The sequence below is a fragment of the Antedon mediterranea genome, chromosome 5, assembly GCF_964355755.1.
Source record: "Antedon mediterranea chromosome 5, ecAntMedi1.1, whole genome shotgun sequence".
NCBI lineage: Eukaryota > Metazoa > Echinodermata > Crinoidea > Comatulida > Antedonidae > Antedon > Antedon mediterranea.
This window is the reverse complement of record NC_092674.1, coordinates 24,258,838-24,285,812: the sequence shown is the minus strand read 5'-3', so window position 1 is coordinate 24,285,812 and position 26,975 is coordinate 24,258,838. Positions and strand designations below refer to the sequence as shown.

Sequence of the window (26,975 nt, the reverse complement as noted above, 5' to 3'; positions counted from 1 at the left end):
CGCAGACGTCTAGACAAACACGGGCTTTAAAATTAATTTAAGAGAGAAATTTGTTAAATTTAGACTACCTATAAAGTTGCTTTGTAAAATGCAAGCATAGCAGTATTAACACTGGTTATTAGGGGGAGCCAACCAAACCATGTGTCCCCTTAATGAGAGAGTTTTTAAAACAGGGCTGGCTGTATTAAATAATTTCCCCTCATTCACTGGAAAGAGTCTACTTTTACAAGTGGGTGTCAAAGGAGAGGTTCGCCTGTATTTCGCAAAATGCCTAAAATAAAATTAACATTTAATAATTGTTCGGGACAAGACTGTCGTCAGACTGTCCTATAACTTTCACATTTAAACGACGCCCTCAACACTTTTTACACGTCTTATTTCCTAAATGTTAGCTTTTCAGTTGGTCCACATGTGTATAATATTTTAATAATATCATTTTTCGTTAGATATTAACCACTTCTACCATGATTATTAGCACCGTTGGCAAATATTCTTAATTGCAAAACGCGCGTGCTAAAAATGATATTCCACGTAATATTGCACGCTGTGCATCAAGAAATTCCAAAGATGCGTGTTTAGTACGCGTAACTTTGCACTTGACCCACCGCGTTGTTGTGTGTAACAATTGATATCATAAGCTTGTTATATGTTTACCTCCATCGTCAATACGTGTTGTATCAAGTTTTGTTATAGTTGCGTAAAGCTGTGAAATTGCCCGAGGGACAGGAAGAAAGTTCTTAATGAAATGTGTGATTGGACTGGAAGCCTTGAACCAATACTATTAGGCATATGACTTACAAGTATCAATGTTTTTATTGTGAACACCTTTCTTTTTTAAATTGAATTATTCGAATTCAATAGCGATTGTAATACTGTGTAACTTGACATGTATCAGCCAGAAGCATATTTGATTGTGTTGATAAGAAAGGGTCCCCAACACCAACAGTGTAATGTAAGCTGGAAAAAACGTCGTTACTCTTTCTGTCCATGGGGGTATACGAAGTTGTAAATTGACTCAATTCGTAATATTACCAAAACCAAAGAAATGATAACTCTTTGTACTGTAATTTTTGTTTTGAATTTTAAGCCTTGTTAATCATTTTAACATTAAATAATATTAACCGTATTCTACCATTGCCCTATATTATAGCGTTTAGGCAATTCAATCATTTTTTTAATTGTCTTAATTAAGGCCTATGCTAGGAAAAATATATTTCCATTTTAGGAATCTTGAATCTCCATTTCAGAGTTCGTAGGCTACAGTTGTAGACCTGTCACCTACCCTACTTCACAATTATTTAACAAAGGTGAATAAAATCATATTGAATGTGCGTTTTCTCTTTTAAATAACCTTATATAATATATAAAATAGGCATCCCATACTAATTCTTCAATTTGGTTGTTCGAAACATTGTTCACAATTAATAATAATATTTTATTATATAAATAATTATTTATACCATATTTCGCTATGATAATAGAATTTCAACAAAATTATAATCTCTGCAATATATTAGGAGGCTACCAATTTCAGAGAAATTCTTAAATATTGTCTTTTTAAACAGCTCAGTACTTTTCTTTCAGAAATTCGAATGATTACTATTAGTATTTAAAATAAATGAAGAACAAATGTTGGCATAAACTTCTATTTTTAGTTTTACTGGTAGAATTTCACCTGAATTTTTAGTTCCAGCATATACATGATGTCGACTACCAATTAAAGACAAATGCTCAAATAATGTCCATAAACAGCTTTAGTTTGCTTTCATTTAAACCCTTGATCATCCGTATATGGACAATAAAAGTATCCTAAATTAGAATGTAAGGTTGAGGGGACGTAGCTACCTAATTAACAAAATACAAATGATTCTTTTATTCTTTTTGAATTAGATTAATTACGTACAATTGTGAGGATTAATGGAATCCCTGCTTCTCATAAGTTCAAAATCAGACGTCAGTGACGAATGCATACAGCAGCGGCATACGTCAGTTGCCGCGCGTAAGAATTGGCGGAGGCTGCTACAGAAAGTTAAAAACGATCCCTCAAATGCTAACACTGCTGCCACCTTGCAGGACTCCAGTGATCCAGAAACGTGTATTCGACTGATCCGTGACGGACCTTCTATTCATAAGTACACTTCACTGAGACACAGACTGACAAATGAATGTAGCAAGCAATGGATGTTACGTTTCTTGGAGCTAGGGGGATTGGAATTATTATATTTGACACAAAAAAGGGTTAGTCAAGAAAATCGAGTAGATTTTGCTAACTTGTTTGCACAGTTGGAAATAGTTGCCTGTATAAAAGCCGTTATGAACTCAGAAACAGGATTGGAGTATATTATAGAAGATCCGGAGTACACACGCAAGCTAGCAACAGGTAAGTTTTGGGACGATTACATTTCTAGGGACCAATTATTGGGGTCCTGCTTATAACTACTGATTGCGTTGTGTATCCTGTTTTAGAATGTTTTCATTGACACACGAAATTACCAGATCAGTTGTAGGCCTACAATACCGTACATGTTAAGTATAGTATTCCTCCTATTTTGACACGCGTCACTTTTTACGTGTAGAGAGCTGCTGAGCCAACTGAGCACGTGCGCATTTATCGAGCGCCAGTGCACGGTCTTCAGCCCTCGTGGTTAAGTTCTGCGTTTTATGTCGATAGATTTAATTCTATCTGCCGACCAATATATTTCGTCCTACTGCATAGATCTCCGTATCTTAGAAGCAGAATTGCTGTATCCACAGTGGTAAGGGATATAACTTAGGTTTTGTCTTGTATAGAGTAACGTCGTGTTTGTTATTACAAAGATTTGTCATCGCAACGACAATGTTTAATTTTGGATTTTAATATCCAGTATTCGTATTGTTAGTGACATTGGTAGGCCCTTCAGTGTTTGCTTCCGTGTTTCAACACAAACACTACGGCAAAATGAAGGTCCTACACCCATCTGTACCGATATCTTTTCTTAACAGCTGCCTTAGAGATAGCTAATCATGCATGATATGGCAATATGACATTGATAACAATAATAACCAAACAATATTTGTAACGTAAAATCCACAATGTGGACATTGGACACACACACGTATGTACGGTATACGTGACGTAATACAACTTTCCTGTACGCACATTAGTCATACGCACATTATGCCACTTAGTTTATTTTTACCTCCATGATTAGTTGTAACCGTCAAAGGTGATCTAATGACAAACTCATACTGAAACACCCAAACTAATGCATGAATTGAAACTTGAAAATTAAAATTGAAAAAATACCGGCGCAGTAGATTACAATCATATTACCATGGCAGGGTATAACGAAACGCACGCGAGAGATGGTACATATATAGATATAGTCAGATACGAATACTTTACTTTACTGGAGGTGAGATTATTTTTGTTTAAGGCTAATATTCCTATCAAACTGAGTTTATCTTGTGTGTGGGCAGACAAATAATTGCCTTTTGATAGTCCGTAAAATAAATGTATATTGTTCACGTATTTCATTTCCCTGTCAAAATTTCCCGGTAACAGATACATAATTTATTTAAAAATCTACAAATGCAGTTACAGTCACGCTCTATCTATCAAATACATTGCTATTTATCACATTTACCACAGTGTTTCCCTGTTATTTCCCAAGACCCACTCGTGTCATTTACTCATTTATTCATTCATTCAAATGCATAATTAACAGTCTTAAACACATCGAGTTAGTGTAAAGATATAATAAAAGGTCTTTTATAATCCATTTAAATTGTTTAAATAAACACAATATACGGCACTGTTTGTAATTCAATGTAAAATTGTATTGTAAACATCAAACACGTCGCTGATGATATCACTCAGGCTTCTGCTTTCGATCCCTAATAATTTAAGCGGTCCGTAAAGTTCAGCCTACATTCTCGTGTACTTCCACTGACAATGCATTAAAAGCCTTCATTTGTTAATCTGAACCCTGAATAAACAATACAACAAAGACGTTTATTCTTTTGATCACACGAATGCTCAAGTTAATATCATTATATCCCGTCAAATCGCAGTAATTCCCCCACGTGTCCCATACCAGCTGCGGTCTTCGTGTGGACAGACAGTACGGAGAACGTCGCCATGCGTGTAGTATTCGTGCGCCACGCGAGGATCAGCACCTTTAGATAATAATGTAGTTTGTGAAAAATGTTTTGTTGAATCTTCTGATCATAAAATGCTCTTAATATTATTATATCCACGCCGACATCAAATCAGTAATTCCTATATGTCTAACATACAGTCCTCGTCTGGGGCACGTTAAAAAGAAAAAAGGAAAGAAAATAAGTACCGACCACCGCAATGATTGAGTCTGTAATGTAAAGTCCTATTTCAGTGACCAAAGTGTAGGCACTACCATTTGCAGAATAATTTGAAGTAGCCTATAGGCTGGGAATGGCTCGTAATCAATCCAGGAAGGTTCCCGAAAATTCCCTTCGTCTGTGATTATGTCATACTGTAGGCCTACCGGTACTTTCCTGAAAAGACACCACCGTCATTTACTAATTTTAATTAATGAAAGAAATTCTTACTTAAGAAAAAAAAAACTGGCAGAAAACAAACATGTGCTAATTGAATAGAGTAAACACGGTACATTAGGCCTACATGCTCCATTTTTATCATGTGTATTGTGTGCCGTGCACACAATGTAATTTTCTTTTGATGGTAGGATAAATGAATGTTTTGAATCTTGTAATACAAGGGAATTCACCTTTCTCTAAGTTTTAAATTCGTATATGAAACAAAAAGAAACAGTATTACTGGTTTACTTTTGTTTTGATGCGAATGAAAGGACTTGAATAAATATAGAGTAAATATGAATACAATGTATGCGCATGTGCATTCGTCTGTGAAACCTACATGGCGCCAAATCACAGTGGACACAATTGGCCCAATGTACACATGCGTGAGAAGACAATACCTGTACTGGAATCCTATAGTGTGAGATGTCATCTTAAACTATGGATCACATAAACAATAACAGTATTATTCTCTTAAGCTTTGTCTACACTATCAAACTAGTTTGGGCAAAAAAAGTGTGATGTGCCCAAATATGGAATGGTAGTGATATGACATCATCATGTTCATAATATAATATGGGCAAACATAAGGGTTAAAAGCTGCCCATATTATATATAATAGACTTATGAAATAATTTACCAAATTCATAAAATAATATGATTTAGGCCTACTCGGTAACTCATCTCAACTTCTATAGTATGGCCTATGCGAATTGTGATGAAAGATAATACCATATACGTGAAGGAGACGCGCAGTACCGACATATACACGCAATCTCTTGTATAATACGTATGAAACGCCATTTTGCTAAAATATTTATCTTTATACTAATTTCGTTCTAGAACCTAGAATAGTAACACTATTAAACGATAAGGTTGCTGTATATAAGCCACTATTCTAATTATCTGATATTTTTATTTTTTTAATGAGCTGCATTTATGCAGAGCGAATACAAAATATACAGTTAATTTTTGTAGAGTTTAAAAAGATCTTCGCAATAAAGTCCAATTTACACAGATGAGCGCTAACGGTAGGAAAACCGCGCAGCTTGTCCCACGTAGAATCTGTATTTATCCTGAGCGGAAACCGCCCGTCCGCTCCGCGTAAAAAAAAATGGTCATAAGGAATAAAACAGATTCTATATGGATTTACCGTACCGCTCGTCTGTGTAACTTGGTCTTTATATGGTAAAAGTGATAGAAAAACCAGCGATCACTAAATGACGTTTCTGTTCATACTATTCTTTTCAATATATTTAAATCGTTAGTATTTATTAATTGACAACAACAATATCTTCTGCGGTTTCTCGTAACGAATTCAATAACGCGTCAAACCAATCCAGGAATTCAACCTCTGCCGACGAACAATAGACTTGAGATACTTGGACATAATTGTGGTGTGGTGGTTTCCAATGGAACACCACTGGGATTATTATTGTAAACGACTTACCGGTATTACAATATTGCAGCGGCTTAAAATTGTGTTATATATAGTATTAATCACGATTGAAAGAGATAACAAGCTATTCTTTCTACACTATCAAACTTGATGTGACAACAAAAAATTGATGTGCCCATATATGGACATGGTGATGTCATATCACTACCATATTTAAACATATCATTACCATAATTATTTGGGCACATCAAACTAGTTTGATAATTGTAGACAGAGCACACTCAATGGGACACTCCACCGCATCTATAAACCTCCCTTTAAGGGTGCCCAGATGTAAGTTAAAGGTTCGTGTCTCGTGCTATCGTGTTGATAATTCATGATTTATGATTCATCCCTGATATTTTACAATGGGGTTCTTCTCGTAGTGAAGTGGGTTATTCCTCTTGAGATCACGCCCTATGATTGTTTTTAAGGTGGTGTTGAATATTACAATATTGGTGCTGCAGCCGCGTAGGCAGGCGTAAATTTAATTCGTGTCTGCTATCACTCCAACTCTGTATATTCATTGATTCATCGTCCGGTTAATCTTAAATTCAAACATATTCTCGTCTATTCCATATTTTGCTGACAAATATTGTTATCATTCCAGTGTATTAATTATTACCGAGAATATGATAAACAACTTTGTTTACCGCGTAAAATTGTCAACACTTTAGTGCGAAGCTTTTTATTGAGCATATGTGCAATATGTATTTTGGACCAACGACGGCCGAGGAGTATCCTGCTTCTACAAGCAATTTACACTTAAACCCATCCTTTCACATGCTACAGTCCGAAATACCATCAGGTATATCGTTCTGGTGGATGTCTAAAGGCCAATTTACACAGACGAGCGGTAACGGGAAATATAGAAACTATGTTTGTTATTCCTTATGATCGTTTACACTAGGCGCGGAGCGGACGGGCGGTTTCCGCTGCTGAGGATAGATACATACTGTATATTCTACGTGGGACATGTACAAGTTATGCGGTTTTTCGCTTACCGTTACCGCTCGTCTGTTTAAATTAGCGTTTACGAAAAGATCGACCCAATATTGTTGTTAAAAAATCACTAGTAATATGCATTTGTTTTCAGTTGACTTTCCTTAAGGGACCAATATGGATGTCAATTCTGGATTGTCGTATAAGTCCCATTATTCATTAAGACATTTAATACAATTGTATCCCCAGTAGACTTTAAACCATTCATAGATATAAACAATGTTTACTGCAATTGCCTTATTTGTTGCTCTGTCACTTTGAAACTCTTGGGAATTTACAACAATTCTTTAAGAGAAGAGTTTAGGTCGCCAGAAATACTCCAGCTCTCAACCACCAACACACTCAATTCTGCAGCTTTCACTAAACAGGTTCTAACTGACTAAAATTAGTTATAACTATTTTGTAGTTTCTATCTGCAAGGTATAACGTGAATATACCGTATGTATAACATGTCTAACTCTTCTGGTTCATTGGGTATTATTATTACTAGAAAAATAAAATGTAATACACAAACTGATATAATACCTCATTTGCAAATACTGTATACGGTAACCTACTACGTATTAAGTATTTATAGCTCAACTGGTTTATAGCTGACTTGCGATAGTCAGTTAGAATCTATCTAGTGACAGCTGCAGAATTGGGTGGATGGAACCCCGGAGGCAACCCTTAGGTACGAAACGTGCGTGGATATTGTCCGGAAAGGACAATGAAGAAGACATCAGTAGGCCTAACTAATTCTCAATCCAGCGTATTTGTTTGTTGACAGGCTAGGTAAAAGATCATGGCATGCTAACGTCGAATGGTTTTACTGGGTCCCGTCTGCAAAATAACATTAATGTATACCGGTATTTAACCAATGACTCATGTTAATGCTACTAGGTAAAGACCTTTTTACACTGTTGGACTTTGTACATTTCTATTTTTAGATGTGTAATTTGATCGTTGTGTCACATGAAGAATATTATTTATTCGTTATACAGCTGTAACCTAGTACTCAATCTTTTTCAATTGCATTAGACGGTAACGTTACTTCTTACAACAGCTATCAACACGATGTTCACGTATGAAATATTACTTAAATGAAGGCACTGTGTAAACGGTCATTTATCTCATACGTTTTGAAAAAGCCTTTAGTACACAAATATTTTGAGGGCCACATTATAACGACGATAAATTGCTACAATTTGTCTGCACTTGTTGTATTGTTATATTTTATGCTGATAGGCCTAAAAAATGAAAGACCACATTGTTATTATAGAAACCTACTTGACTTCAAATTCATTATCGTTCGACTAATTATTTTAAAAACTTTTTTTATTCGATAACTTACATGGTTTCCCAATTGCACACACATTGCTTTCAATCAGCCGAAATGAATCGTTTTGATCCTTCAATTGGTCGTGAACTCATTGTCAAATTCACCCTTAAAATTAAGCCTAGTTTAAAGCGGCAGGCAACGTTGCAAGCACATCGGTCAGCCATGTGCGAAATCGTCTGCCCAGCTGGCACGACCGACTCTTTCTATCTGCTAAGACCTGTGATAAAACGCGTAAAATGCATTTAGTGATCGGATACAACATATGAAAAGCGATACTATTGAAAATGTTCGAGAGGCGTACATTGTTGCGCTGGGCACAAAGACCAGAAGAATGGTTTAACTCTATTCATGCATTCATGCAGTTTTGTTGAGGTAATATAATTCAATAAATTAAACCATGTACCAGACACAACAAATGTGAACTTTGGTCTCTAAAGGTTTTGGGAAAATTTTATATAACTATTAAATGGTGTATTGTACCTATTATAGTTTACACGCATTAAAGGTGATCCGCATCATATCTGAGTTAGGCCTTTACAACCGAAAAGTGCTGGTCTGTCCAGTTAACTCCGTATCGTTAACTCCGATATAACTTTGATGTACCTCCGAACTTAAACATGAAAAATAAAACTGTGGTAAGTTTCAGAAGTACACCCTTTAAAGGGATTCACTCTTCCCTGCTTTAATAATGATGCTTCCATTTAATTAATTAATTTTATTAATCATCTTTAAAGAGAATCACCCGTGCAGGTCTTAAAGCTCCGGTACAGGCATGAATTTTAAATATAATATTTGGTTAATTGTACATAAATCAAATATTTGTAACAGAAATCGAGACGAAAAAACATGAATTTCTCTTAATATGGTCAAATACAAAATTTGGCAAAATTCTTCAATAAAAACCAGTAAGACTTTTTTTCAGTAGTTAGATAGTTAACCTAATGTAATAACATGTCTGGTGACTCCCTAGACGGTGAAAAAAGACGGTGGATATACGGTGGATAATTTTTGCTGTAGCATGAAAATAAAAATCTGAAGTTGAATAAAAATATCAGAAATGTAATATTCAAGTTATATTACCATCATTTAGTCATTTTTTACCACACCATTTATTTTTCATAGCTTTTTAAAATGCCTCTCTATTTCAAAATTTGTGTACAAAAGAATAGAGATTTTACTGTGTAATTTGAACTATCCCCCCACTGATATGAAAGTGCTTATTTTCAACAAGCTCGTGTAACACAAATAAAATCCCAAAAATTATGAAACATAGGGAAAACTATAGATTGATTATTATTGGAATGTATGATCAATAGAAATTTTTTGCCCGCACCTGGCCTTTAAAATAGAACTGATATAAAGTGTCCTGTTCATTAAATTAAAATGCATATGAAACAATGTTGAAAAACATTGCCACTGTGTGAACTTGCTATTGTTTCTAGCTTTCACACCAGTTCCACCCTATTCCACTTATATTTCCAGTTTCCTGGACTTTCTGCATTATCCCTCCTGAGGACAATGAAAACATATTGATCGAAACGTCGAGAAACTCAACAGTTCTCTTTAGAACTAATACGTTGTGTACCGCAACATTTTATTTCGCCATGCAAACCTTGAGAAAACTTGAGAAAACTAACTAAGACAAAAGCAAAATATAAAGTATGCCAGAACTTTTATGATAAAATCCTATCGACATCGAATCATGCATTAGGCCCAAACTTCTGATTGGCTCTAGAGTCCAACAAGTTAGTTTGTGTAAAATGGTTTCCACCTAGGAAGAACCAAGTAAGCTACGTACAAAACGCAAATAATTTGACCAATCATTTCCAAGCGACGGTTCTAAATAGAAAACATGTACATAGATTGGGTAAAGCCCTGTCTACATCAAATTTTATGTGACAAGAAATGTGATGTATGATATAAGGACATGATGGTTTATCGCTACCATATCTGAGCATATCACTACATATTTGGGTAGGCCTAGGCCTACATCACAATTTTTTTTGTCAACCTAGTTTAAAAGTGTAGACAGCGCTTAAGAGTTTAAGACAAATTATAAACAGTGGTGAAAATGTATTCCTCCGTGGCCTAAATCCCCTTATTTAACTCTCTCACATTGAACATAGTTGAACCCATGACGACTTCCAAAGGGTTACTGTAAAGCCTAAGGGGGAAGGAAGTAAGGCATCGATATACGGCCCTGAAGAGATTAGGTTCGAATACTGGTTACTGAATAATTTAATTTTATTATAAATAATATTATAAATAGTATTATTGTAAGAGTTTTGTGTTAAATTCTACAGTACGTTGGCGTCGTGGGGCTTTGTATACAGTACGGCTATACTAGTGATTCACTCATCTCAATCTATAACCATGACCTCGACATACCGACAATTATACAATATATAGATAGTACTATTTTCTTTTTGTATTACAGATTTCGCCTACAGCTGTATACTCCGGGCGTATAAATCTTCAATAGGGTTTATTAATTTCATTCATTTGCAAAAAGGATATAGTTATGACTTGTGCGTTTATAAAACAATCGTCAGAGTTAGGCAAGCGTAAAATCACGCGATGTGCGCTTCTTCTCATAACTCAGTATGGTATTATACTCCATTTTTTTTAAATTAAAAACAAAAAAACACAATTGCAGGCCTTATATCTATCTTGTTTTATAGTCGCAGACCTATAATCATTTCTGGCCCAACATTTGTGTGTGTTATTCACGTTACGTTTTAGGCATTTGGTTATCATGATTGGTGTAGTCTCGAGTTGTGTGCGTGGGCACTTCCAACCGTCACCGTCCCACCAACCCATTCTTTACAAATATGTGTACCATATTTCCAATGTACTTGATTAAAGTCTATCTCATTCTATAATATTTGAACTAAAAAATCATTATAGACGGTTCCAACTACAATTGTGACCGATTCTCACGGTATCACACTAGTATTACAGCATCCCATATGTGATAAATGTTGCTGTTATAAGACCAGATACTGTAGGATGGTTAAAGTTGTTTCATTATAAAAACTTATGCACCATTATTTTTTATTTACAGCTTTGAATGCGGATAACGTTAGCGTTAAAAAACAGGTTTTTGAGTTGCTGTCGGCTCTCTGCCTTTACTCCCAAGATGGGTATAGTCGTGCCATTGACGCCATCGAACACTATAAGGTAAGTCGAGTAGGCATATTAATGCGGAGCTAGCATAATCGCTACATACTAAATATAGGTTCACTTGGCACTGCCTATTTCATACATTTGTACTTTTGTATGTAGCCTACGGTACTCACTGAAATAAAATAGTATAATTAAATGAATACGGTAACTGTGTCTCAGATCATCGAGTTTTGGAATATTCCATTATATCGTCGTCGTTAATGGTAATTGTAGAGCAAAAGGCAAATTTACACAGACAAGCGGTAACGGTAAGCAGAAAACCGCGTCTAGCTGGCCCCACGTAGAATCTGTAACGTAAAAAAGAGCAGAACGATATCTAATTGATTTTAAACGAGGGGTAGTTTTTGTAAATAAGTATGTAAATCTTTAAAATCTTTCTTTTATTTGGTTGGTGAGTTATTGTCAATAATGAGAACAAATTAAATTCGAGGTAAAACTCAAGTAACCCTCGACAGTTGGTCCATTGTCAGTATTCATTATACGGTTTATCGAAGTATTTCGAGTAGTATTAAAGGTTGACTAAAAAAAAACAATGTTTAGAAGTGTCTTTGAATAAAACAGCACCATGACGTCACAATACAGAGTTTCCGCGATTAATTAAATGAAAAAGAAACATAATTAAATAATTGTTTAAAGATGAGTTAAAGATAATGCAGCCTTCTGTTTTGATTTATCGAGAAAGAACGAACAAGAAAAAAAGTAGGTCTACGCCAGAGAATGACAACGGCCGCGAATGACATGACGTAATAGTACGACGCTATCATAAGAATTTTCATTCAATTTAATTATGAAACTGTTTTCCTGGATTTTTTAAGAACCGCTCATAATTATCTGATAAATATCAAATTCAAAGCTTGAACACAGAATAATAATGCGTTGTAAGCGTACATATTATAATTGTGAAGACAATCTGCTTTCTTAATTGAAGGTACATTTTTTCAATTAAATGAATAGTATGTGAATATTTTACTGTATATACATTATAAGCAGATCTATATCAAGTAGTATAAGGCATATAGTGCTAATTGTAGACACTATCTTCACACTGTGACATGGTGCGCAACAGGACGCTTAACGTCTTTACAGGCGTTTGGGTCGGGGCCACCGATCTCCAGGTGTCAACGGACGTATACCGTCAGATATGCAGCCAGTGCGGCTGAGAGTAGTGGCAGGTGTAGTTAAACAGTGGCTTTCGTCGGGCATGGGGTTAAGTAGGTGCAGTCTGTGAAATAATAAAATGCTATCTAGGACTATTCAATTTCATACAGCCACATGCTATATCATAACTTATCATTTATCTATGTTGGTTAAAACAAAGAAATCGTCAGAAGAATCAGGATGACAAATGAACGTTTAATGTTTAAATGGGTTTGGTTTGATGAATGATGTGGTCTAGGCAAGGGTAAAATATCGTATTATAACATACCCAGTCTCAGTGAACAATCAATCACAACTGACTTTGAATAACATGTTATTAATCTCATATAGGCCTAGGCCTAATATTTTAAGCTGTACTGTGGTGGTACGCTATAGCCGTTACAGACATGAAAGTACAACAACCCTCCTCAAAAGCCAAATTATTTGAATCATCCTTTTCATTCATTCGGGTTTTCCTATTAAAAATAATATAAAAGGTGTGTGTTGGCCATTCAATTTGAAAAGCGCAACCTATACAATACCTCAATGTCCTTGATCTAATATACAAAATGACAACTAAACTTACACTTTTGGCACGCGATTGATAACGATTTATGATTTATACTTATACGATTTCATAATTGTATAAGTTTTCTTTTAAAATTAAACGTTAGGCCCTCAATTAAGAGCAGGGGGAATAAGCGCCCCGGTGAAAGCCAAAACGAATGAAATTTTTCTCCATTTTTGACAGAATATTAAATAATATTTAAAGTCGTTAGCACACGCACCCTATAGTTTCAACAATCACACGGAACTTCTCTTGAACTAAGTAGGCCCTACTGTACTGCATATTGCTTTACTCTACTTTTAAGGCTAACTTTTCTTGTAAAGACCATAACGAGAATCGGGATAAGCAGGAGTTGTTATTAGTTGTTAAATGTTACATACAAAACCCCTATTAAAGCATTACTTTATCAAGGGTAACTTAGGAACCCAAAAGTTCCCCCAAATACGGGTAAACCAAGGCAACCAACCAACTAGATATTAGGGACAAACTATTTTGATTTCAATGGTCTAGGTCTATGTCCTTTATTTGGATTTATAATACATATACATTATACATATTATGTATGTTGTGTACGTTTGGATAGCTTCTCCATTAAACAGTTTCTATTGGAAGGGTTGGCCAGATTTTATACGATCAACTGGTTTATTTCGGCCGAATGGTTTGACCTACCGGACCTGACCTATCAATGACACAAAACGGCTGATTTGTTTGAAGAGGAGTTATTGGCGGATTTAGGAAGACACTTAAAAGATCATGGCTTTATTGAATCAAACAAGGGGTAGCTTTCCTAACGATCATGACGCTATTTGGTTTGATAGTGTAGGGTTTATCTCTGTCAAACGCCATTGAAAATGGTGAACTTCTCGGACTGAATAGATTAGTCAGGTCGTTATGAACAAATGTGACTTTGAAACCCTAGAAGGTAGAAAATGAAACATGCTTAATATCATGTTAAACAAGGGCCGTTTTTAGCGGTCAAAGTTTCTAGTACAGTAGGCCTCAGATATATATATAAAAATGCCTATTGTAAAGTGAACGTATTATTAGGTTTTTGAAAAACAGTTGAAACTCTGACGTTTGAAAACAGGCCTACACGTGACTCTGAAAACGGTAGCCCTATGCATATAAACAAGGACGACTACCGGGCACAACCCTCAAACACCAAAGAAAAGAAGCAAGGTCCAGGAGTGGGGTGGATTTCCTAGCGGTTGCGGATTTGACAGGATGATATTTTAACGTGAACATAGACGTCTTGTGTCTCACTGACGGCATAAGATAAAATAAAATGTCATACCGCCCTCAACGTATGCAAAAGTTTTCACTGTATCGAAAGTCACATTTTTCATAGTAAACTTTTTTAATAGGTACGGTATATTAAATATTAGTTTTGTTAAATTAAAATTCAATAAAATAATACCTATACTGTATACCTATTTTATTTATTTCGTTTCTTTGAGTAGGGTATTATAGCCCTCACAGTAATAAAGCTGTAAAAGTAATTAATGTACTGTGGCCTATTTGTTTACATATGTTAACAAAATAACAGAAAAGTATGGTCCGCATTTTAATTATGTTCAGTTATGAACATTATGTTTTGTTCAAGAGACAATAATTACCATATTTTAATTTATTAACTTTATATTTGATTTCGTTGACAGGATTCTAACGAATGCCGTTATCGGTTCGGTTTCATCGTCGACGAATTAAACGTAGCAGAATCATCATCGTATAAAACAACTATCTTAGCATTTATCAATTGTATTCTGATTCAAACAGACAATATTGACCAGAGAGTTCGACTGAGAAACGAATTTATAGGTAAGTGCATTTTGACCTACAAGACCATGAAGCTTTTGAGTATCATAGACAGTCATTCTGCGCATACTAATTATGTTTCTACTGAGCGTGCGCAGAATAACTCTAAGACCTGACAACGCCGCGGCGTAGTCGGGTGTATGTGTAAATTAAATAGGGGAGGGTGGGGAGAGAAGTATAGACTACCGGAGAAGACATTGCCGAGACTGGAGGACAGTTTTATATGACCATGGTTTAAAAAATTTCTCTTATAAGTTGGCAATTTGGATTTTAAAACGTATCTACCAAAAGAGATGTTCCATTAATGGGGTTAGTTGGCTCTTCCAATGTTAAACAAATTATGTCTCTATTATACTAGTAACAAATGAATACAATAGGCTACAATAAAACACACACAGTAGTTTGGTACGCCAAGTGCGCATATAAAATAATCCAAAAGATTAGTTCAACCGTACTGTAAATACAAGGAAAGGATTTAAAGATTGACATTAGATTTCAATACAGGACTGAACAATTTGAATGAATAACGGAAATGGTAAATTAAAATGGACGTTGTCAATCAAAACAAATTTGATGGTCTTGGTTAAAATATAAACAAATGTGAGGCGCCCTCTATAATAAACATTTTCTGATACGTCCATGGAGATGAATGAAAACACCACAAATTAAGATACAGAACAACAATTAGTGAGTGGTTTCGTTGTTATTGTTATATGTTCTGTCATTAGCAATTAACAGCGTCATAATTACTGTGTTGTTATTATTTAGACGGTGGTCTTGTTTACAAAACTCATCACTGACAATGTATGAGCACCGATGATTGACACACACGATGGTTATTACTCGCTCAATAACTTTCCTGAAAATTAACTATAAAAATCACAACAAAATACCGACCAACAAAATAAATAGCTCCCAGACCACAATTTTAATTCGATGCTTGTTTTTCAGTCAGGCATAGACAATAAACCTGACAGATTTCATCTGTATTCACATATCAATTGCCATTGACCGCATTGGATATTTGAAACATACCCCAATGTACATGGTTACAGATTCGCGATGGGGTGGCCAGGCGGGTGATACACGAGTTTCAACCGCAATGAGATCACTGATCGTCGCCGGGGTTGTGGCAATTTTTCCGGCAACCCAGCAAGCCTACATCATTGTGGAAAGAATAGTAGGCCTACTTCCAAGAATAGATATGCACATAATAGATACATAATTACCAGACTAGACGTCGTTTTTCGAAACTATTTTCAGACACCAAAATCATGACTAATACATTATAGAATCTAAAAAGTACAAACAAAAAGTACTATGTCGAGACAACATTTAAGATTCTAAGTGCTCTTTTCAAACTAAAGTACAAGAGGAAGTGATGGTATTATTGGCCTAAAGTTCATAACGATTTTTGTCCCATTTTTAACCTCATGGGCTTGGAAACAAGACGATCAATGGTTGTGTTTATGAACATTTATAGTATCTGGATATGCCAGAGGTCTCTCCTGACAAGTCTAAATCAAAATTCTGCAGACTGCTTGTTGTGTCATACCACATGGAGAAATAAGTTAGTTAGTTAGTTAGTTAAGTAAGTTATTTATTTCTCCGCGGTTATAAATTCTCTTTTCATCTATACATGATAATCTTCTATCTAAAGCTCTAGGCTACATCCCAATAAAAACAATTAATGACAATGTATGTCTTTATTTTACAGTGAAATACAATATGTATATCCTAATCAATCTTAATCTAAAAACCTAATCGAAAAGCAAACATATAAACTGTCCTTTTTTTTTTTTGATGAAAAAAAATGTTGAACAATACATTGTGGAAAATGAAAAACGCCAATAACATTCCACTGGATTTAATGACAGTCATGAACTTAATGTGACCGAGGCTACTATTAGCTACTGGCGCTAGTAAATCTGGTATTTCATCTATTTTCTTTTAATCTGTTTGGTTCCAGTTAAGTTCATATGCTTAGAATATTTGAGGTGACATCCAATTTTGACACAATTGAATTGTATATGCAAGGCAGTTTGCTTTGATGACATAAAACCTAATACCGTATTGTATAGGCAGATAGAAGATGTATTTTAGCTCCGAGCATTCCTCTGAACAAACACACAGCCTAAAACCCTCGGGAAATGCACTAGGCCAGAGAATGTTATTATTTATAGAGACCCATGCCTACAGATTGTTAGCCAACGGGTGTGACATAAACGAAAACCAGACCTAAATTCAGGTATGACCGCTAGGAAATCTCACGGATTTGCCCCAGGAGCACGCACTGCGGTCAGTTTGTCCCTGGTTGGTAACACTTGTTATAGGACAAATGGACATTAGTGTCCAGTATTCGGACAAGAAGTATAGGTCACTGACCCTTCTTGTCGAACTCAATCAAAAACAATTTTCTTAATTACAAGGGACTTACTAACGGATTCAAACAAGAAAAGTAATACGGTGGTCAAATCTTAGAATTTTAAAAGCACGAAGTAAAATCCTATCCATCACGCACGTTCTGCTGATTTAAAACGTTTACGTTACGTCAATTAATACGCTCTGTTTTCTTAAGTTAAACATCAATTACGCTTTTGTCAATTACGTTCTGCTGTTTACAGGTTGAATTTAAAATACTATATAATCATTGAATGGTGGTATTACCATGGAGCTATAGCTCCGTGGTATTACAATCATTATGATGTTGAGGATCATATTTTAAATTCAAAAAGTATTAATTTAACATTTACTGGAGGCCCTACATGTTTATCAAAAGATTGAGAAGCAGAAGCAGTGATTACAACACTTTTGCAAAAAAAACTTTTGATAAAGAGATTACCAAATCTCGTTAGTTTGACGTACCAACGTTTTTTAACAAAAGTTCAATGTTCACAAAACCAGTTAACCGAATAATATCTGGTAAAAGTACGTTTTTATATAATATTATGATCAATTACTTGTTGATTGTTTACAGTCTTGTAAGGTGAGAAAGGTGATGTATTCGCCATAGAATTGATAGATATTGGTGACACTACCTGTACAATACAGACACAAAAGATATGCACTATATGACTGAAGAAATCTGTGAAGTTGTTCGCACGTAAATGATTTAAACTTGCATAACTGACTTCAGAGATAATATCACGAGTTTAAAGACACCGCACGATTATCTAGCCCCGTAAATCTAACCACGCCAATTCGCGTCAATGCGCTAATGGAACGAAACGCCTTTGAAATCGAAGTTATTATACGCAAATCAATTGAAAACTTTTGTACGGTTTTGAAAATTGTTCAAGTTGGAAATGTCCGGTTGAAATCGGTAAACTACCGCATCGATTGGTAATGAAAACAATTAAGAAATTAATCAAACTGCCGTGGAATGTTTTCTTGTATTAGACTATTTATGTTGACGTTTCTGAATTAAATTTTGCGCAATTTTGCACACGTTCCATTTTCGATACATTTTCTTTCCATTGTTGATTTGGCTCGATATTACAAATTCAGGATCGACTTGCTATGAAAACAGAGTCATTGAACTACAAAGTTAGCTGGGTACCACAGTGAGTGTTTATACGTAGAATAATAATAATAATAATATAATCATAATACGAGACAAAGTTATTGTTAGGACTGCTGACATTATATCCTCGTTAACTGTTTATGCACTTTTTTTTTCATTGCTTGCTTATAACAAATTTTAACTTGTCAAAAAGAGATATTTTAAACATAGAGTTAAAACTTATAATTTTCCAAATATGGCGTGTCCAATTAGTTGGGTTTCGGCAGTATTGATCAATTTACTTTTAATTTAGTGTTGTTTTAATGATTTCGGTACTTTTATAGGTTGGTTTAGTTATTAATTTTTTTTAAAGTGTTTGAGAATTGGATTTTAATTTAAAATGAGATCCCTTAAAACAAAACCGTATAGTGTACTACGCTTTCTTCTATATTTATGCCATAAATAAAATCAGTATATCACAAAACATTTAAAAATAGATCAGAAAGGTCAACAAATTATCGCTGTTTAGCCATGTTTAAGAAAGTGTCAACAAGAAGCGATTTCCACTTTTCACACTCTCTATCTCCTTGTAGTTTGCTTTGCCATAATTGACAATGAGCTGCGGTCTAATTAACAATGAATTATGGAACTTAACGACACAAACATATTGACGACAATGATTGATGACAATGTTGATAGGCTGCTGTCACCAGTCGTCCATTCACGCTGACTTTGACCTTATAAGGCGACCCCATTTTGACTTTCGCGTTCAAAGCATTTCGCAGAAACTGAACTAGGCCAGACGGTAAATGAGATTTCAATAATAGGACTCTATACTATAGTTTTTGCTACAAACCAAAACACTGCAAGATATATTTAATGTATAATGTTAGTTAGGTATTTAAAGGTACGAACAATTGCATTTGGCTCAACAAAACAATAAAGTTTTGACCTTATAAGGCGACCCCATTTTGACTTACGCGTTCAAAGCATTTCGCAGAAACTGAACTAGGCCAGACGGTAAATGAGATTTCAATAATAGGACTCTATACTATAGTTTTTGCTACAAACCAAAACACTGCAAGATATATTTAATGTATAATGTTAGTTAGGTATTTAAAGGTACGAACAATTGCATTTGGCTCAACAAAACAATAAAGTTTTGACCTTATAAGGCGACCCCATTTTGACTTACGCGTTCAAAGCATTTCGCAGAAACTGAACTAGGCCAGACGGTAAATGAGATTTCAATAATAGGACTCTATACTATAGTTTTTGCTACAAACCAAAACACTGCAAGATATATTTAATGTATAATGTTAGTTAGGTATTTAAAGGTACGAACAATTGCATTTGGCTCAACAAAACAATAAAGTTTTGACCTTATAAGGCGACCCCATTTTGACTTACGCGTTCAAAGCATTTCGCAGAAACTGAACTAGGCCAGACGGTAAATGAGATTTCAATAATAGGACTCTATACTATAGTTTTTGCTACAAACCAAAACACTGCAAGATATATTTAATGTATAATGTTAGTTAGGTATTTAAAGGTACGAACAATTGCATTTGGCTCAACAAAACAATAAAGTTTATCAATCATTCACTTGGTAGACCTAGACTAGAGGTCAATTTCAAGTTTAAAAAAAAATTAAATCAACAGATAGAAGTTTGCCTGGAAATCAAAAAAATCTAAAAACATTATACTGGTTTAGTCTGGGGTGAATTACGTTCAAATAAAAGGATAGTACATCCCAACGTAATACTAACCATTCACAACAATCAGTGTCAAATAGGTCTAAATTAACACATTCCGAACAATTATCAAAATTTCAACGATGTGCTATATTCACTGACCTTACAGACACCCAAGAGGTCATTGCTTGTTGTCGTTCAAATGTTAAGAAATCCATGAAATTATTTCTTTTACCGGCTTATTTCTTGCAACAACTGTTGCGAATTTGTAAATATTCTCACCTATTTAATAAAAACAAGTGGCCATCAAAAAGAACAAACAATCAAAGCGGTTTGTCTGGAAGTACATGATTATTGTTTCACTCTTGAGGGGATAGAGACAGGGCTACTTCTTGACAAATTAATAAATCTGTGCCGTGAACAATAGTTATTTCCACTAAGCGAATTAAACTTTATTGTTTATTGCAAAATGATTGGACAATGAGTGTATTTACATAACTATTATCCAATTGTAACGTAGTAATAATATATTTAACGGGTCTAAACAAAAGTATTGAAATATTAGCCTTTGTTTACAACAATAAACGAATATAATAACACAATTTACGAGGGAATTTATGGGTTATGTTTAGGTCAACCATGTTTGCTTATTAAGTTATTACTAAGTCTTTGTTAAAGGTAAACGTATCATATTAGTAAAAGTATAGCTCTGATGTGAACACCATAGGGTAGTTGAAGTATCGCTAGGCCATGACACCACACTTCGGACATGCATAAGACAGCTTCAGGTACGATGAATTTGCTTTTCTTTCCGTGAGTTTTCCCATTTTAAATATAAACTATAGGCTACGGTAAGGTCAAAACAGACAGGAAAATAACAATGTTTTTCGCTTACAACCGAAGTACGTTATCGACTAGTGTGCCTATATAAATCTGAGGCGAATCCAGAATAGGGAAAGGGGTGTCTCCGACATATGCCTAAATTCGCCAAACGAAGACGCCAGTATTTCATTCACAAAACAGGTCTATCCTCAGTCAATAAATATTTCTATACGTTTATTTTTTCTACTATAGTACATAGGCCTTCAAGTTCATGTTCTCACGTTGTTGTAGAACAGGTGTTTTTTAAAGAAAATGTTTATTAATCTAACTCTGATTTACGACTAAAAAGACATAAGCCTAATATCACAGTCATTCGGAGATAAAGTTGGCAATCCGTCAATTTGACGATAGTACTAAACAGTCTAAGACTGTGTTCACACATGATTTTCTATAGGCGATATAATATTTATGTCCCTAGGTCTATTTACTATCAAGCTCAAGAAATACAAATAGGCCTATGCTAATGAATATGGTGTGTAGGTCTTTATCAATTGGAAAAAACAACAATGCTTTTGACGAAACACAACAAAGCAAAACAATAACTTGGACACTGACGAAACAAAATACAATGAAAGCGTACAGCGAGGGTGGAAAACATTATTTTGACAGTTATTTAGGTCACAGTGTTTTTTGTAATAATAGGCATGCCAGATATAAATCCTGATTTTATGCAATGTATAATAAATATAGGTGCTAAGATAATGTTACCGGTACGGTTTTAACAAGTTCGTAATTTTTAAAAAGAATCTAAACAAAACAATAAAATACAGGGCAATATTGAACAACATTCCAATATTAATAAGTCTATTATTTTTGTAATGGTTTCGTTTCTTATACCCAGAAATATGCAATCTTAAAGATCTTCACAGAATTGCTTTCTTTAACCTGTAAAAACACCGTTGCTTGTTACCAAACTGCAGCAAATTAATAACTGAACCGTTATAGTCATTTGGGTATTACCGTCATTAAGTTTATCCGCCCTTATTTCGTATCGTATTGCTCGCCAGCCCAAACTCCCGCAGAGCACCGATCACCAATTAGGCTCTGGCTCCAAAACACACCGAACAACCAGGGAATAAAAACACAAAGATAAGACCATAACGAGACAGACTACGACGGGAAGAAGGCGTAGTAGCCAGTGAGCTGGCCTGCTGCTGATGGTCGTTAAACAGAGATATAAATATTGGACAGTGGTGATCTTTGATGCGGCGTTCACATGGTGCATTTGTGTTGAGAGTTTAAAAATATTTATTTTGTGATATGAAGAGATTTTTCCTTGGTTGTTAATATGACTCTTATTCTTCTTCATCCCGATTTTGCAGGTTTAAAACTTCTGGACGTTCTTAGTAAACTTCGGTAAGTTGCTTTTTTTTATTATTAATTGCACAATATATAAATTTAGTTATTATATTTGTTGATGGATTTAATAGTCAAACGCATAACATCATCAATATTAAATACAATAATTAAATGACACGTTGGGCTTGTAGGATGTTTACTTCTCACGAGAGACCACCTCAATTCAAGAATATTATTTTTGGCGTTGATTAACGTGTATGAGGGGCGGGGAAGGAGATAGAGAGAGGATGGGTAATTTTTAATCATCCTTATCATAGTACCGAAGGATGAATTATTCTCAAAGTAATTTTAGTATATTTATAACAGTTAATCTCTCTAAATAGTTATGTCAGATAATAAAAATAATAATAATAATAATGTATTGGTTAAGTCATGGAGGTATAAAATTTGTTATACCTCCATGGTTAAGTCTTTTGGAACAGAAGAACACAGCTATATATATTATATGTTTGACAACATATAAATAAAATTAATATTAATAACTAAATACAGTACAAGAGTAGAAATAAAAGGTAAAAACTAAATACAAAGATAGGTCAATTACCTTAAATGTATGATTGGGTCTAACGTTGGAAGCACGGAGAAATAATAAGTCATGGCTAAATTATATACCGTTTATTGCAGATTTGGCGTCCCATACGACTAGGCAAACATTGTTTATTGTAACCATTAGACCATACAATTGATTTGCTATTTCTAATCAGTTCAATTAGCAAAGTAGGATGTGTGATAATTATACCGTATGTAATTAGTTAGGTATATCGATCAACAGTAATGGAAGAATCCTAAATTAACTGATAATGAAATACTACTAACATTTTGGTTAAAAAAACAAGGAAGATTGAAATTAATTTATCTCTTACCTGGTTAAAAAAGTAGGACTTAAGAAGAATTAAATTTTATATTATTCAGAATGTTCTTTCAAAAATTGCCACAATTCACTTTAAAAGCGATAATTTTTCCTTAAAAATCATGTAAAAATGTGTTTGTTGTAATGTCTCATAATAGTACGTTAATGATCAGTTTGACCAACAATTGGAACGAAAACACACAAATATAAATAAATCATAATTTAAATAAAAAATAGTCCACCAGATTGAAGGTCATTGTCTCTCAGGCAATGGGGGTTTTGATTAAATTTAACCGTTTGTTTTGTCTTTTTAAAGTGAAATCATGTTTCTGTTGTGCTGAAGTGAATAACTTTATTAAAACTTTAAAAATGCCGTATTCAAAGGTTCGTTTTAATTCAATCTTTCAACATTGTCATATATTATTTAACTTTAAATCAAGTTTGCCAACACACACAATACGAATGTATTTATAGCTATTGAAAGTCTGGAATTTAAAAAAGGTCGTAATATTTTTACGTGTGGGAACTTGTTTCATAAGATCGTATTCCACTTTACGATTCCAATTGAGTATTTTTGATATAATGAACCCATATCCGACTACAAATATATTGCATTATCCAAATATATTCGTGGGAAATGTTCGCGCAGTCGGAGACTAAGAACCCACTGCGCACATGCTGCGCACATGAGTTTCCGTACTGTTATGTAATCGCACTTGACCGGCCGTGTGACCGTGCGTTCAACACTGTGACCTCAATTCTGAGACCCAAATACGACGAATTTAATTTAACAATTGAAATAGGCCTATAACAATAGATCCATTTGTTTTATAATTGTTTTAAGCTAGGCCTATTTAAAGATGTATGGCATGTGTTAATTACTGTAATTCCTTCGATCAGAGACACGCCGCGTTTTAACCCATTTTGGAGGAGTTTAGCATAATTCTTCCCCCTCTGCTCTGATTAGGCCTAATTATGCTATGTAGGCTATTTGATTTAACAATTATTAAGAATGGAAATGGGAAATTCGACCACAAATTGTTATCAGTCTATATCATCTGTGTATTGCCCTTTTACTTATTACAATATTTTAAAACAAAGTTTCTTTAAATATAATACTGTAGTATTTTAATACAAATTATTTAAATTGGCCTAAATTACAATGAATAGAAAAAGCAACACTACACAATAAACATTTTTCAAACATGTTTCGAATTATTGTTTATAAAAATAGACTTTACTTTGTGTACACTACGTGACATTATGAAAAAATATTCTCACCTTGAAGAATATTATTTGGAAATTATCATAATTGGTGTAAACCCCACAGCTGCAGCCAAGGATTAGGGTGGATGTATTTCTCAGGGATCAGTTGGCTTGCAGCCCCGAAGGAAACAACTCATTACGCACGAGGACCTCCCACCCGGAGAGCCCGAGCGCGATACGTTCGTTAGTAACAAGGCCTAGAACTCATTAACGACAGTTGTGATGAGAAATTTGCGGTCGTCACATTCAAGTCAATTTGGCGTCGTCGTCAGTTGCGGAGCAATGGGGACATGATATTCAGTGACAAGAGATGATATTTTGTATACACAAATCAAAATACCATAACAGAAATTAAGACCGCCATGTTGGATTAATTATTTTATGTGGAATATACCTGAACAATGATTGTTAAGTTCTTGATTTGGCTTAATAAATAATCTTTATAATCCACATTGTAGGCCTACTTGAGGCGGTTAGCATAGGATCGCCTGGTTCATTCATACACCCAGTCGAAAGTTTGTTTTAGGACCTTCCACTCGGCTAAAATTTCACCCAGACTGCACCTTCTGTTAATGAACTTTTTAGTGACACAATGGAGGGATAAGGATCATTGGCAGCCAGACTTCTACAGTAGATATTGCTCAAGCGATATGGGTGGCACCATGGAGGAAAAAATAATTTTTTTCTTCCATGGTGGCACATAGCCTGCGTTTTGAATGGACAATATTGTAACTTGTTTCTCAATACAACATAACGTGAACGCAACGCAACAATTTGACCAATCCAACGTTGGCGTTGTCGTGATTGGTCAAAACACTCGCATGCGCCGCGTAAGTATCTTGCGTTGCGTTCATAATGGAAATCAAATAATGTAATATATATGTCTAGTTTGTATGCCTCTAAATAATAGATATATGCTTTGCCTATAGTGCATTCAAACTTTGATTGATTGATCGATCGATTGACTGACATATTATACTCTTCTTCGTGGTCCCTTTCCGACTTGCACTCACTTTTCTTTCCACATTGTCCTATGTCCTATTATTCCGTCCGTACGAATAAAAATATTATTACAGTCGAAAGTGTTTCTATGATAGTCATGGACGATAACAAAATAGCAAACATAATCAATAAAGTATAGCATGTCGTTTTATATTAAATTTGAACGGAAGTATGAAATTAACTTATTTGTTGATTTCTGAACTTGTTAATGAATTCCACCAGGCCGATTAGACGTCGATAATTTTCTCCATGTTTGTTGTTTTTAGGTATGTTTCACGTGTTAAATAGGTTATCACTTTCGTGGTCCTTGGCCCTGTGACAGCTAGCATACGTCCAAGTTTGGAACGTTATTCGCCCTAGGCTTTTCTTTGGTCTTGGTTTCTTGTAGGAATTTTTCGTCACAGTAAAAATATTTAGTGGTGGGTTTGTTATTGCTGGGATAACCATGCAATACAATGCTACAGTAAATATTTTCATTTCAGAAAATCAGTAAAACACAATCCAACAAAGAATGAATATTTTAGATGTCATTTACCAAAGTATGGAAGGCCGATATTTTATTCTATGTTTTACGCAGTGCGCCACCAACGCTTATTTATAACAAACTACGGAGTTGAAAAGAGACATTTTAAACAAAGTTTCTACAATTTATCTACTATAAATCGAATGTTTAAACAAATACATTCCATTTAATTATTATGGTTTTTTTTCTTGTTGTTTGAATTTAAATTGATTATATGGTCAATATTTTTTGAACAAGTTTTCTTAGGAATAATGTTTTTTTTTGTAACGTAGGCCTGTATGGGTGCCTGTATCTGTTACACACTTTTAAAATCAGTAGGCCTACTGTAGTACAGTAGTTACTTTATTATGTACGTCTGATAATATGTACATTTTAATATTCTTTTTACTTGTAAATGTTGATGAAATTCAGTTCTTGACTGCAATATCAAGTTGTTTTTATATATAGGCCTACCAGAATAAAATAAAATAAATAAATAACGTTTACAAAAATATAATAAACAAATACAATATATTTGCTATAGCATGTTGACACCAATTAATCAATCAATAATATTACGTGGTGCACCGTTACTTCTTATGGTTATCAAAAAAGTTAGAGATTCACAAAAGAACGGATTCTTATTTTAATTAGGCACTTTTTGGTCCTAATGATTTAAGCTTGAACCAACAGTTCCACTCCCCTAAACCTGAACAAAGAAACATCACTGCTCATAGGTACTTAGAAAATATGGTATTGTATAAATTACTTGTTTGAGAGTTCACACCTATTTACGCTGCTATGAAAAGGCGATGCAAATGAATTCACTTTACCCTAGGTGTTTCACAGTTAATTCTAAGCCTAACTGGGTCTGTTGTGTACACGCCAATGGAA

At 34.6% G+C, this 26,975-nt stretch overlaps 1 protein-coding gene and 1 long non-coding RNA gene across 2 annotated transcripts in view; both read left to right on the top strand.

The window, feature by feature from the left end:
* The first annotated feature begins 721 nt into the window (after window positions 1-721).
* Window positions 722-1,979, top strand: LOC140049172 (uncharacterized). The gene is made up of 3 exons (XR_011845208.1): window positions 722-800; window positions 1,248-1,307; window positions 1,891-1,979. It is a non-coding gene; the product is annotated as an uncharacterized lncRNA (long non-coding RNA).
* A 121-nt stretch (window positions 1,980-2,100) lies between these two features.
* Window positions 2,101-26,975, top strand: part of LOC140049987 (uncharacterized) — a 41,621-nt gene continuing 16,746 nt past the window's right edge. The window contains exons 1-4 of the mRNA XM_072094963.1: window positions 2,101-2,380; window positions 11,383-11,498; window positions 14,868-15,027; window positions 22,425-22,458. Of these exons, the coding sequence (XP_071951064.1) occupies window positions 2,182-2,380; window positions 11,383-11,498; window positions 14,868-15,027; window positions 22,425-22,458 (509 nt within the window). The 5' untranslated portion in view covers window positions 2,101-2,181. The remainder of the gene's footprint in view (window positions 2,381-11,382; window positions 11,499-14,867; window positions 15,028-22,424; window positions 22,459-26,975) is intronic.